Below are 15,847 nucleotides of genomic sequence, written 5' to 3' on the forward strand. Positions count from 1 at the left end.
AGAAGAATGGAATTCAGTTTGTGGGCACAAGGCAATTACCTGAATGACAGTAATTTCTTGAAAAATATATTATTCAGTGATGAGGTGACTTTCATCACTAACGGTATGGTATCTTCTCAGAATTTGATATATTTGGCAGACCAAAATCTGCACTGAGAACTGTTTTCAATTATTTGCAGTTGGATATATTTTATATTGAATTTTTCTCAACACTATCATCAATTATTTTTCTTGATGATCAAGTAGACAAATTTTCAATAAAAATCAGGTATTTCCGTTTCAAAAGTTAGTGACCATGCAAAAAATATATGACAAAGTGAAACACACAAATTTGATCAATATCTTATTCTCTGTTTCTTATTCTCTGTTGAATGTTTCAAAATAATGGAAAATGGTCGATTGTTAACCCAAAGTACTTTTTAGAATTAAAATCATTTTACTTTAATGAACGAATTCATGTTACTTTAATTCTTACTTGACGAAACATCAAGTAAAAGGGAAAGAAAGAGGGAAAAATAAAATAGATTATCGTTGTAATTTTCATGTAAATCAATGTTTCACTATATTTATTTATGGATTTATGATTGTTTTCCTTTGTACAGAGCCTGAAACGTTTTATATTTATTAGTATACGACACTGAATATATGTATATTCTGTAAAAAACAGTATAAATTTTAATCGAAAATTCTTCATTATTATCAAAGGACAGTTTCATGTTTTCATGACCTAAATTTTATAGGTTCAACACCTAATTCTTTCACTAATTTGTCGATTACATCTAACAGGGTTTTGGGATAAATTATACCTCCTTGTTCATCAATTTTTTTCATAACACTGTGTTCGTAGTCTCCTGGAACCATAACGGGATGCTTTGGGTCAGCCTAAAATGAAACAAAAGTGAATTATTGGTAGTATAATATTAAATCATTAAATTTCGAACATTTTGCTATATTTATATTATTAAGTTGTTTACTTTCCATATCTTCATTATTTTTTATTTATCGTAAACCCATATTCTTCTTCGAAAAAAGCTTATTTCAATGAGAACTATAAAACGTTGAGAAATTAAATGAAAAAGTTCAATGTTGAATTGATATATACATATTGTTACGAAATGTTTAGAGTGAGGAACTTTCATACATTCAAAGGTATAAAGCTAGTTTTTTCAATCCATCGATATTTATATAATCAGCTGAATAAGATTGAATTGATTTGTCAACAATAGTGCTACAAGCTACATCACCTATAGTCTCGATCTCTGGAATGGTTTTCATAGACTGAAAGTTTGAATAATACTTTTTATGTTGAAAACTATAAGAAAACACTGTTTTCAATATTCCAAGAAAAAATCAAAATGTCTCCAAGAATGAATATAACTCATGAAGAAATTGGAATGAAAATTCGATCTATGATAAAGAGAGAAACATAATCACTTTAAAACAAGTGGTTGCGAACTGGTGGAAGGCAACATGAAAATTGAAAAGACTGAGAGATTGTAGGTAAGCAAGTAATGAAAATAATCATTTATTTGGAGTAAACGTAGCATTAATAAAAAAATGGTGTCATCACAGATGAATTACATTACAGAAAAATATTCATATTTCGACCTTTGGGATGATACAGAGAGGCTAACTGGTTTTTCAAAAACTAAAATATACTCGAAATTAATGTCTCACCAACCTAACCCCATGATTTCAAAAATTTCTAGTCTGTCATACCTATTGGCACATCAATTCTGGTTCACACTGTTAGAAATGGTTGAAATACTCGATTGGAAATCAGTTTCAATCGGGTCATCAAAACCAAAGTAACAAAAAAAAACAAAAAATTGAACACCACCCAACATTTTATTTATGAAAAAAAATTATATGACTCCATGCTCTAAAAATCAAACAACAGAAATATTTGCTCATCAATCACCAATCTGGCAGATATTCTAAACAAATTGTGAGATGTAATGAAGTGAAATTGACAAGTTATTAGTAGTTTCCTTTGATTGAATCTGGAACAGATTCGTCAGCACAGGGGTTGAAACTGATCAGCCAAAGGGAAATGATATATTGAAAACTCTGTGAACAACAAACAATACCTCACATGAAATTTTAATAGTAGTACTGAGATTTCAGTTGCCATCTAATAGTACAAATTGAATTTGAAGTAAATCATCATCATCATAAGGCAAGAAAATGTGTACATTATCGTTCAATGATTATCATAGGCAGGCAAATTAAAGTTCGGAAGTCGTAGAAAAAATATAGTGTGCAACGCATTCAGTATGACGTTCAATCGTTATGACCATATAATTGGTTAGAGATATAAAATCTCAAGGTATGAAATTAAAATTTCTATTATTTGGTTTACTTCTGATGGAAAAATTCACGTACGAACTTGATATTGACAAATTTTATTTTGAACCAGTGTTTTTATCAACCTCAACGTTTGTATGCAGTTGGATCCGGCTGAATTTTGTTCCCAAATTTGTTTGTTTTAGGCGATTGGGGCAGCTAAAAGCTGTACTTTCAGTAACTTCACATGCATTGGGGTAATTTAAGTACTATATTCAAATTTAATTCAAAAATAATCATTTGGAGAATGTCAGTTTCAATTCAATATTTACCGGTTCCATTTTCCTTATCGAATTTAGAAGGTCACTTAAGCGATGTTCAAAGCCTGGGGCAAAGTTCTTTGGGTTGATAGCAATAAAACCATGTCCCAAGTCTGCTTGTGCTGCTGGTAATTGTCCCCATGTTCGAATATTTGGTCCGTATTTCGAGTCTATGAATTAAAAATAGAATTAAAATATGTGATGGAATTGGCCTCTACTTGATGAATATTTTTAACGTATTCAAGAAACACTTTATTGTGATAATTCATCTGAAAAGTTTACGAAACCGCTATATAATAGCTTCCCCAGCTGTGTTCATACTGCCTAAATTCTACCTGATTTATGCTGTATATATAATTTCAATCACTTAATGACCAATGATTTAGAGTGAGTTTAGTACATTTGTTTATTTAAATATACACGGGCAGGCCGAATTCAAATAAAAGTATTACAGTGCTATAAAGTAGTCGATGCAGTGTAGTGGATTGAAAGTAAATCATGAAGGCTATTTTCCGAGTTTTCTGACCGTGGTTTACAGGTTTTTATGCATGACGTTTCTTCTACTGCTGCGGTAGACATTTTCAAAGGCGATGTGATAACGGTCGCAATACCCGAGCTAGTGCTCTGGTTCTTGTTCCTGTTCTATCCAAGGCATTAACTACTCTTTCTATACTGGACGCTCTATTTATATCGTTCTTAATTGTAATACCTGTCTTACCAATTGATATCGATATAAATAGAGCGCCCAGTACAGAAATAGTAGTTAATACGTTGGACCAAGAACCAGAGCACCAGTTCGGGTATTGCGAACCGTTGAAAATGTCTACCACAGCAGTAGACGAATCGTCTGGCATAAAAACCTGCAGACCACGGCCAGAAAACCCGGAAAATAGCGTTCATACAGTTATCTCCGGTCGTGAGAGTTTACATCCTTCGTATAAGAATAATAGTTACAAAATAGTTAGGTAACATATAGATCAATTAAAAAAAATTACAATATGAACTTATCTATTTTTTGAGAGCAAGCAACACATTGTTAGTAACATCGCCATTTGCTCTTTTTATAAAGCCAAGCATCTTCATAGATTTCTGAATTACAAGGGAAATGTTTGATTTACAGCTAAGTGTGTAGTCTAGGATCATATCTAAATCTTTGGTTTCCGAGGCAGATATAAGGTCGGAGTATTTACCCTATAATCGAAAGTGATTGGCTGATGTGTTCGATGAAAGTGAAGAATATGACATTTGGATGCGTTCAACCACATACCATTTTGCGTACACCAGTTAGATAGGCAATAAATATCATTTTCGAGAATCAATACTTCGGCCTGATTTAAATTACTTTGCAATATTTTGAATCATAAGCAAATATCAAAACTTCACTTTGGTTGAAGCAGCGAATTAGATAGTTAATGAAAAGATTAAACAACAGTGGTCCAAAGTGTGATCCTTGTGGAACACCCGATGTAACTGCGATGGTATGAGAATAATTTGCGTTATTTCCTTAATATAGCTCTTGAGCCATGGCAATACTAGAACATTGACACCATATAAACAAAGTTTATGAATCAAGAGCTTATGAGTAACTTTATCGAAAGCTTTGAAAAAATCAATTTTCACAGAGTCAACTTATGAACTCTTTTCCAGAGCATCCGACAAAAAATCAACATATGTAATTAGACCTAGTTCAGCTGACTTTTTGGATGTAAACTCGAATTGTTGGGTTCCTATAATTGGGAAGCAATCGTAGGAAAGGAAATCAGTGATGATTCTCTCGAAAACTTTAGGGATTACGTTAAAAATAGAAATGGAACGATAATTACGTCAGATTTTTAGCTGAATTTATATACTGGCGTAACATTATTAAATATATATAGAAAAGTAAAAGAGATAAAATAAAGTTGAATGATTTAAGAAAAGTAGGGGGGAATTCCATCAGGACTAGGGCTTTTGTTGATATTAAGTTCAGACAGCTTTGCATTGATTTTTGATATTTCAATGTGATAATTGGACACGTTAACCATGGATGAAATATGGGTATTATAAGGATGGAAAAATTGATTTGTATAGATTGAAGGAAATCGGTTAGCAAAAAGGTTGACAATATCGTCCCCTTTGGCAACAGTGCGATCACGAAGAGTCATTGTATTAGGTATAGTGTTATTTTAATATTTGCTGTTTATAAATTTCCAAAAGGATTTAACATTATTAATAATATAATATTCGGTGCGTTGAATGTAATCTGCGTAACACTGTCTTGCTAAAAATTTACATCTAGATCTTAAATTACTAAATGCTGCATTAAAATCTCTTCACACAGATTTTTTTTGCAGAACGAAGCGGTTTATGATGGAATGAACAATATCATAAAATATAGAAACCATATCAGAAAGCCTTTTTCCGTGTAGTGCACCACCCCAATCGATTGTTCCGAGCGACGAACGTATTGCTGCATTGTCAGAGAAAAGGAAGTCATAGTAATACTCTCCACCAGATGAATATTCATTAGCAATTTCGTGCGGCAAATTACATTCAAGCGGAGGATGATAGGAATCTTCTGGAATAATAATTTCGACAGTCTTCAGTACTGTAATATCTAGTGGTGATAAGAAAAGATCAAGAGTAACTTCTCTATCGTTTATTATCTCGCTGGACTGAAAAAGATTGAGGAAAGCACAGATGTTGGATATCGTTAGAATCAGTCTCAGATTTAATGGATGAAGTTGGAGGAGAAGCAATGGAGCAATAAAGTTTTGCACTAGCATATTGCTCGCTTATTGAGATTAGCTGATCAGAGTAAGATTGATATAAAGTAGGTGAAGATTTTGGTGATAGATTTGTTATTGAAGTGAACACAATTGTTTGAATGGAGGATCAGACTGAATAGATGAGCGGGAAGTGATTTCTTAATATCTATTGATACACCCACACCCCTGCTGAAGACACTGGATTCAACAAAGCGGTCGGTTCCATAAACAATGTAGCCAAGAAGCCCCAGTTTTGCATCCGTAAATTCAGGTGTTAGACAGGTTTCAGTGAAAATGATATTGTAAGAACAACTGCTAACATTCAAGCTGAGTTCAGTCAGTTTAGTTCTTAGACCTCTAACACTTTGGTAATAAAGCGAACGGTCGCCCGGTTTTAGTTTTTTAATGATTTTCGGTGTAGATATTGTTGGAGTATTTATTGGACAAATTCCGCTCGCCTGTCTGTTGACGCACTATAAGCTCATTTGTCACTGATTCCAGTTGCTTTTTCTAGCAGAGAATTTGATCATGTTGAAAAAATACTTTGCTTGCACGGCCTAATTTAATTTTGTTTCTTAAGATTTCATGCACCTCACGAGCAGAAGAAAGAACAACTTCAATTGGTCGATGACTGTTTTTGTTCTTTTTCCCAAAACGTAGAATTTGTTTATCATTTTCGTCATCGAACCGTCATCAACTCCAGATAATAGTGATTTTACTTGGTTGATATCTTAGGATGTAGTGGATAATTCAGGTGGATTAAAGATCAATAAATTATTTGGCTTTTTTGGCATTCATGAATCTCATTTATGATGTTATCACTATTTGAAAAGTTCCTTATTCATCTTTTGACTTATAAATTTCAGCTTTGAGTATAGTAACTTACTTGAGGTTTTCAATTTATCTTCAAATTTTGGACACACCTTTGAATGTCTGATGACAATCGTAACAATAGTAGAACAAGGTTCTCTTCTGAATTGCAAATAGTTCGTAGTTCAGAAGTACTTTCCCTCATATAATGATACAAACGAGCTTCCATTGCCGCCCTCACATGGTTGAAAATTTCGGGAGTTATTTCTCTGCAATGCCTCATGATATTCTCTCTCAAATCTTCTAATGTTGTTGATTCTATCTCATACACTTTAGACTTCAAATGATCCCGTAGAAAGAAATCTACAGGAGTGAGATCTGGAGACGTTGATGGTTATTCTGTAGGACCTCTTCTGCAAATCCAGCGACCAGGAAAATGATCATCCAAAAATTGCCGCACTGGAGCTGCATAATAAGGAGGTGCACCATCCTGCTGAAAAACTATTTCGTTTTCGAATAAATTTATATCCTCAATTGCCCTATTGATGCATGGTATTATTCTATTCTCCAACATATATCCAAATATTTATCAATAGTCAAATTATCATCGATGAAAAAAGGTCCTATGATGTGGTCAGCTGGAATTCCTGCCCAAACATTCTGTTTTTGAGGTCGTTGGGCATGAACTTGATGGTATAAATGAGGATTTGTATCTCTCCAATATCGACAATTTTGCCGATTCACCTCTCCATTCAAACTAAACGGACATTCATCCGAAAAACAAATTTTATACAAGAAATTTTGGTGCAAGTTGATCCGTTCAGTGATACTTTAACAAAATTCGATATGTCTATCGAAATAATCTTCGTTCAATTCATGAGCTAGTCTAATCTTATATGGATGAAGTTTGTACTTATGAAGGATCCTGAAAACATTTGTACGACTGAATCCTGATTATCGAGATAACTTAGTAAGAGATTGCAAATTTTCCATTAGTCCAACGTCGTGCCCTAAAACTGCAGTATAAATAGCTTCATCGTTGACAACTCCTGAACGGTTATGCTTTTTACTGTCAACAGATCCACTTTCCATAAATTTGTTCAATAATTCCAAAACATATTTGTGTCGTACATTTCTTCCTGGATGATTATCATTGAACATACGGACAGCAGCTCTAGCACAATTTCCATTCTGGTAGTACAAACTCACTAGTTCAATCCGTTCTCGAAGCGTATAAACTATTGCTTCTCAAGAATTCACAAAAATAGAAACGCCAATTGTAACTTCACCTGGTTGGTAATCGTTATTGTAGAATGAGACAAATACAAAATGAAGAGAAGTTCATTCAGGGTGGCTCAATTTCAACTCAAATAATTTTTAGCTTCCAAACTATGAGCCTCAGACCATAATGTATTCTACTTTGTTGAAATCTGTTCATCATGGAACATCTGATAATGCAAAACAATTGATCTATTAAAAAAAATGGTGACAAGCTCTGGGGGTGCGATTGGGAAAGATTGGGAAATATGTCAAAATGTGTCCCCCTGTATACTTTAGTTGATGTGTTTTTTCATTTCTCCCGCAAATCATTGTTCCAAAAGTTATTCAGGGTGGATCGTTTTCAACTCAAATAATTTGTAGCTCCCGAACCATAAGCTTCAGACCATATGTTTTATACTTTGTTGGAATCTGCTCATCATGGAGCATCTGATAATGCGAAACAATTCAGGGTGATCGATTTGAAAAAAATTGGTGACATGCTCTGGGGATGTGAATATGTCAAAATGTGTCCCCGTGTATAATATGGTTGACGTGTTTTTTCATTTTTCCCGCAAATCATTGTACCAAAAGTTATTCAGGGTGGCTCGTTTAAATGGAATGCACTGGGTTGACGTAGGATTTTGGACATTACCAATATTATTTGGAATGACACCCATTTAAATGGGCACATGTGTAAAATTGAGGTATAGCTTTCTTGAACAGATAGCTTTTAACTTATATGAACTGTGCCCAGCATATATTAATTTTCAAATCATCCAGATCGGAAGGAGGATTGATGTAAACAATAATTTTTGTACCCAATGAAAACGAATAGAGGGACTTGAGTGACTTGAGAATGATTCGGCCATCAATTTGGACTTCTGTAACACGTCTCGATCTTAGTAAAAAAGGGTGTTACATTCTTGAAGCCGGAGCTCATCGGAGAGGGATGCCGGGTAAAAGAATTTTCAACTGAGAACTACAAGCTTGTGGCCCAGAAGTATACTTTTGGTTTACAGTGATGAGGTAGGTAACCTTGGTTGCTTGCGAACTTGTGAATTTATCACGGTTTCCTCTTCGGCATCCAAGTTGTACCCTTCATCGACTGTGATAGATTCAGTTTGGTTCCTGGGTTCTATGTCTGGTACTAATATATGAGGGGAGGTCTTAGTTGTCATGGAGTGTATGAATAGCCAAGTCGTTCTGCCAGCAATACGACATAGGTTCTTCCTAAGTGGTTCAGCCAAACAGTAGCACTAATTTCTATAGATAGCCTGCTCCTGGAGTGGTATAAATATCACCTTTCCAACAATGATGATATTACAGGATAATTTCTGTTGTAGGCTGCCGGTGGTAGAATGAGAAAAATTCAGGATGGAAATGAAAAGACCTGGTAAGGAGAATTCGGTCGAATTCGCATGACCTTTTGTTGAGGATCCTTACCGTAGATGATGGATGGCCATATAAGATTAGATTGTGAAAACCGAGGTATATTACAAATAGACAGTGGGTATGTTCTATCTTGTTTCTTGTTTCTATTTTGGTTTGTAGAATCCACAAATGTGTTGAGCTAAAACACTTGCTCAGGAAAAGATAAACAAAACTTCTGCTTGATAAGAATGAGAAGTGAAACTTTTTTTCCTTGAAGATTAGTATTTTTGCCCCAAGGTCAAGTTTACTTAATATTTGGAATCTTTATCTGTAACAATTTATAGAGGGATTCATTAAAAAAAATCTAGTATTTTCGATTAAATAAAATGTTTATCATTTTTAAACAATGTGAAGAAAATGTTACCCATCTCATTGAACAAATGGCATTGAAGTAACAATGGATATGAGACGCATGGTATATAAAGTCGAATATTTTTTTTGGTATTCCTTTCAGAATTTATTAGGGGAAAAGACTTCGGAGATACTTTTTTCGAATATTCTATCTACTACCTGTTATTTCATAATGACTCACCTGATAACAAACCGCTGCAAACTTCCACAATTAACGCTAGTCCAACTCCTTTATGGCTCGCAGTGTGTCCTAAGGGCATGAGTCTCTTGGCTTTGACTGCAACTTCTGGGTCTGTTTCCATCTTGCCTTGTTCATTCAAAGCCCATCCCTCTGGGATTTTTTCTTTTCTTCTTCGATACATCTCGATCTATCGTTCGTAATAAAGACAGTAAAATACGCAATTGAGTTTTGTACAGTTTCGTTTCAGAATTGGTTTTTTTGAAAGGAATTGACGACAATATTTCAACAAGGAATTGGTTAAAATAGTATTATTATGAAAAATTAATAGAAAACAAAAATCAACATGGAGAGAACCGGTGTACCGACAGCTATAAGTGATCAGTGAAAAGAATCGAAAATTTATATTCGACTGAGGATAAAAAGTTAATCGAGTATATGATAATACAATAATTTAACCACTTCTGAGCATACTTTATACGAGAAAACGAATTTTTAACACGGCTGGAAACTGGTATCATGATTAAGAAAGCGTTTTGACATCCATTTCATTTCCCATTACAAATGTTTGGTGTACAAAGTGGGTCAAATTGGACACTTTCAAAGGGAAACTCCTGTTTTCAAATTGGATAGATGGTGAAAACCACATATCGATACCTATCATCGTTTCTGAGTTACAGTATGTTTTTCAAAAATCTGCATTTTTGAAAAGTTACTGTAACTTTTTCCCTGACAAAAATTTCTTGTTTCTATGAAAACATTCCAAAGCACTTTTGTACGTAGAATTCAATGGTGTAGAAAAACTTTTTTTTTCAAATGAGTTATCAATTGTTATTGATGGAAAACTATTTTTTTAATGAAACACCCAGAGTATTCTTACATATTTCAATAGAGCTTAAAATAACCTTCCCAAAAATGTAGTTTTTTCATTTAAACTTGAACGTATACACTTCGACCAAGTAGGCTTTGGACGATGCGGTGATAAAACAATGCAAGTCTTTACTGGTAGCTGTCAAATTTTGATTTGAGCAGTCAAGACGTTCCACAATTAGTGGTTTCTGTTCAATTTTCAAACAAATTCGCAATAAAGTATGAGGAGAATTATGAAATATAGGATATGATAGTCTGTTTCATACAAACCGAGGAAAATGCAGAAGCAGCAAGCAATTTGTATCATGAGAGGTATCTAAAGAGAAGATACCCCCTTAGAGATATTTATGCAAGATTGCGACACAACGTAATTAATGGTCAAATCCGAAAGAAAATGCCAAAATTATATGAATCAAATAGGGATAAGGAGTTGGAACAAATAGTCGTTTTAGGATCTGTTGAAAATAATCCCGTCAACACGAAATTTGAAAATATCAACAGGTCTACCAAGAACTTACGTTTGGAGGATTTTGAAAAAACACAAATTCAAACCATACAGGACCCGAAGAGTTCTTCAACTCAGACCACAGGATATTTTGAACGCCGCGCCGCATGGCTTTTTGCCAGTGGTTTCCGGAAAGTTTTAACCGAGTGCGTGATTTTTCGTTAAATTGTATTTGGACAGATGAAGCTAATGTGTTATGTGAGCACTGTCGGCATTTTCAACTGCTACAATTCTTTTACTTGAGCACAACAAAATCATAATTCTATTGTGAAGCAGAGAAGTCAAGAAAGGTTTGGATTTAGTGTGTGGGCAAGTGTTTTCAGGGGTAGAATTATTAGCCCGTTCATTTATAATGACACTCTCACATCTCAGAGATATTTAAAAAATTTAAGGCAAAATATTGAACACCTTGTTGATGGATTGCCACTAATAGAGCTCAGAAAAATATATTTTCAATAAGACGAGGCTTCGTCTCACAACACTGCGATTGTCACCAATTTTTTGGCTTCAAATTTTGGTAATAATTTGATAGCCAACCAAGGATCCAACCGTTGGCCGGCCAGGTCACCGACATAACGCCTATGGACTTTCACCTCTATAGAAGGTTGAAACATCTTATTTTTAATTTGCCGGCCAATTCTAGATATGCAAAGTTTTGCGCCTCTCACTCCTATTGAACTGATTAATTCGACAAAAAACGTTCAGAAAAGGTGTCGACTGTGTGTAGGTGAAGCTGGTAGACATTTACACCTTCGCTGAAGAAATATATTTTATTGTTCATTCTTTATCATTATTATTATTATTGTTGTTGAAGTTCCATTTATTAGTAGTAAATATCAGCTTAGTGAAACTATGCGTTTTAATTACTGGTGTGAAAAGCTTCCTCAACATTTGACAGCTACTACTGAACAAATTCTTTCTGTTTTATCGCCGCGTCGTTCAAAGTTGTGTGGGCAGGTGTTTTCAGGAGTAAAATTATTAGCCCATTCACTTTTACATCTCAGAGATATTCAGAAATTGAAGGCAAAATATTGAAAACCTCGTTGATGAATGACCACTGATGGAGCTCAAAAAATATATTTTCAACAAGACATATTTTTGAAAAACATGCTGTAACTCAGAAACGATGATAGATATCGATATGCGGTTTTCATCATTGAGTTTATCATAAAATTCTACCATCAGTTTTCATCTCTCTATTTTGAAAACAGGAGTTTCCTTTTAAAAGTGTCCAATTTGGCCCACCGTGTAAAATTTAATTGAAACCTAAAATTATCCCAACAGATTGAACATTAGGTTATTGTAAATTATTCACTTACTACATTGTAATTTCATTTAGATCCCTCTATTTGAAAGAAATTGAACTTGAAGGGAGATTATTACAGAGATATTTGTTTCGGAAGAGAGTTTTTGTAATATTTTGATCACTCTCATGCATTAATCAAAGAGTATTGTCATGAACTATCCGCGCTATCACTAGTATTACGTCTACGGTGGTTTCTCAATAATAAACAAAGTGGAGCGCTTGTGCAAATTCAATACATTCATCTGGAAATACACATACTATATTCAACCGAATATTGTACTTCAATTTCACTTTGTAATTATCGCACTTATTTTATTAATTCCCCATCACTTTCCCCCTTCTCGAACTATTTCCCGAATAATTTCTATACTCTTTCTGCAGCTCGACCTTCTTTAAAATTGATAATTCTCATATCATGACTTGCTTCTTCCCTATGGCCTTTAAACCGCCGAAGAATGTCTGCACTACATTCAGGCTTGAGGATACGTCAAATTAATTAGTCGGTCAATATCAGTCCCATACTCCTTCGAAATCTCCTGCGGTTGTTGCTGTCTTCTACTGAGTTGCTTCTGGTAGACTTACTCCTACTATTGCTATGCACATCTAGAGTTTCAACGACTCTTTGATAAATATTCTTGCTACTCTATGGAGTCTCAGCACTAGTGCAGTGATCCTTTCCCATTCTGTTTAATCATTATCTGCGGTATATCCTTGATGACTAAGCATAGAATATTGAAGACCTCAGTGTTTTATCTTGTGAAGGTCTTGCTGGTAGGGCTGTTCTGGTTATTATTGGTATACTATGCTCAAAAGATAAAGGCTGATTAGCGACGTGGGTACGCTCGAGTTGGTCTTTCAATGTATTTTCTTGACCATTCAATTTCTTGTCCATTTCTTTCAGCTGCTTCCACTCAGCTACCGAGAGTCTGCGCTTCTTCTTGAACTCCTTCAACTCCACTTCAGAATTGTTCAATATTACCTTTCACTTGTTCAACTTTTTCTGTTATATCTCTCTAGAAGATTCGTTAGTCGTCACTAATTTCTTGAACTATTGCAACTGAACACTTGAACTTTGTATTTATTACACTTATTAATTTCACTACCGCTTTGCTCGCTCTCGGATTATTCCGCCAACTAAATGAAAATATATCTGCAGGTGTAATTCAAATGCGGTTCATTGGGGGAAGAGGGACAATAGCACAACAGTATATTGATAACCAACTTCGCTCGCATAGGACATTATCTACCAATTTCGAATCAAATAAAAACACTCTCCATAACACCTTTTTCTATATACATTCGTAGAAAACCAAGAGAGGTTTCAAATAGTTTACAACTGATTCAGAAACAGTTCAAAACCATAAACATTTTCAAGTTGCTCAAATAATTGTGCAAGGTGAATCTGTGAAAATGTCAATTATCCTTACAATAATTCTAAAAATTACTATGCCTGGTTAAGTTAATTTTTGCGTTATTAGAGACTTTGCACTAGAAAAAAAAGAAACGTCTGGATGTTCTAGGTATTAGAATTGATATGATTACATCACTGGCATCGATGGAATATGGATTCAGTTTCTTCTAATATGTCGATAAAAATAAAAAAAGTTTCAGTTGACACTGAACTATAATTGTATTGCCAAAATTACACGATTTGATTCATAGACGCTTACCTAGCAAACGTCTAATTACCTACTTTTCTTTGGGTTGAATATGCCATAATAACTGAAGCGATTTAGAATATACTAGGTCAGTTGATTGTTTATAAACAATTTTACTATACATAATATAAACTCCCACTGAGTGTTTCAGTAGAGGTATGTGTTTGATTTCACATTAGAAAAATCTCAAATGATTTTGCATGTATGATTAAAAATGTTGAGGTAGTCGAATGTCCAAAAGTTCGCTCCAAATTTTGCTCAGATGGCGATAAAGTCTTAAAAAAGGCGCACAATTTGAACGTGTGTCTTTGTCTAGCACCAATCTTTCTCATCTATGCCTTAGAAGATCCATGGCCACTTAGAACTTAAGTTGTGTAGTATTTTGCCGTTGAGATGTCCGTGTAATGGCGTCTGCATATTGCAACAGGACGGCACAGGATGGGAACATGCCGGGACGGGAAGTATTTGAAATTAAATGATGTCAGGAACATCACAAATTCTGAGTTCCAACAAAAAGAAGACTAATTCAGACCATGTAGACTCTTGTTCAGTTTATATGAGTAAAGTAATGAATTATTTCCAGAGTGAAAACCTTCTGATTGAAGCATAAACATTTTTTCACCTACATTTCCATTCAGAAAAGCACTTTTAATGTCAAATTGTCGAATTTGCATCTACAGTGTAGCTGATATGACCAGAAGCATTCTTATGAAGTCATATCGAACGACTATAAATATTCAGTGTCAGCTACTGCAGAGTACCTTTTGTACACAGTCTCTCCATATATCACAAATTTATAGATTAATTTTAATTTTCACCACTTTGCTGGAGCTGTTTCGAATGTTTCGTATGTCAAATTCGATTAAAACTGATATCAGAAGCATAGCTCGTGCATTCTTTCCTTTCCATTCTTTTATAACAGGAATTCAGATTTTTGGCGGGGCATTCAGTTTATTCGCTGAATACGGTTGACAGACCTTCAGCTTAAAATATGATTTCCATCTGATATTTCCACAACTGTAGTTTCGGCCATCAAATTTTTGGATATTGAAGTTGTTGTAATTTATAGTAAATCGAACTGTGAACTCTCCTGAACCAGGTTTTATTTATCAATATAAAAGACTAAAAATCAATATTCATCAAAAACAAAATCTATAAAATGAAGTATACATGGATGTCTGCAACAAAAACGATGGAAAATATAAGGAAGCATTCTAACATTGAGTTAATAATAAAATGGGGTGAACGTCATATGATATCAAGACCTGAATTCAAAAATTATTTCTTTTGGAACTGTTAATGATTTTTAATATCAATATAGGAAGATATAATTTGGAGAGCATTGTTCTATAGCATAATCAGATTCTAGTAAACATACATGTACATAGAGAGAGATATAGAGAGATATAGAGAGTGCTGTGCAAATGATCCATAGGGTCTCAGGGTGGAAAAAAATATTATTGAAATTTTCCAATCCAGAATTTTGCATATTTATTTTGTTATTTATTAAGTCTTCGAGATCGACAACAATGTCATTAGTCACGTATTATTGATGGTCTATGCTGATAATTCCCTGAGCCAGCAGGAAAGCATCATATTCATTCGTAAGCGCGCCAGTTATGATGACTGATGGAAATTTGCAGCTTTGTCAATAAGACATAATGTTCTTTGGGCAATGAAGCATATTATTATTATTATTAGTGTAGGTTTGTTATCGTTGTCTAGGGAATATATTAATTAGGACTCGGATGCAGCAATATTAAAAACATATATTAAATGATAGAAAAACAATAACTGGTTAAACTGGCACAATTAGAACATAGGTATACGGCACATAAGAACATCAGTTAGTTATTATTACAAATTGTATCCAGCACTGAATAAAAACGTAAAAAGAAAATATCGACCCGGCTGTCGATTCGTCATTACCGTCTTAACGTCTTTGTTCAGTGAACTCTTAGGGCTGACTGCCCTTTGTAACTGCATTTGTCTGAGTCGTCGTGACCGTTGGTTTTCCAAGAAATTGAACATTACTTAAGGGCACTGTTGCCAAGGGCACTGTTGCCCAGAGCAATTTAATGCATTTAAACTAATAGGCCAGTCGTACTATGTTGAAAAATACTGA

At 34.3% G+C, this 15,847-nt stretch overlaps 1 protein-coding gene across 3 annotated transcripts in view; it reads right to left on the reverse strand.

Annotated features, from left to right (window-relative positions):
- Positions 1-531: 531 nt before the first annotated feature.
- The window catches only part of LOC111502229 (uncharacterized oxidoreductase YjmC), a 39,370-nt gene continuing 24,054 nt past the window's right edge, over positions 532-15,847 (reverse strand). For all 3 annotated transcript variants that reach the window (XM_074178108.1, XM_074178107.1, XM_074178109.1), the window contains 3 exons: positions 9,387-9,573; positions 2,619-2,776; positions 532-882 (listed from right to left, as the gene is read on the reverse strand). In XM_074178108.1, coding sequence (XP_074034209.1) covers positions 721-882; positions 2,619-2,776; positions 9,387-9,573 — 507 coding nt within the window. In that variant the 3' untranslated portion in view covers positions 532-720. The remainder of the gene's footprint in view (positions 883-2,618; positions 2,777-9,386; positions 9,574-15,847) is intronic.

The sequence above is a fragment of the Leptinotarsa decemlineata genome, unplaced genomic scaffold, assembly GCF_025532065.1.
Source record: "Leptinotarsa decemlineata unplaced genomic scaffold, Ldec_3_MD MMD2_tig00003348_RagTag_RagTag, whole genome shotgun sequence".
NCBI lineage: Eukaryota > Metazoa > Arthropoda > Insecta > Coleoptera > Chrysomelidae > Leptinotarsa > Leptinotarsa decemlineata.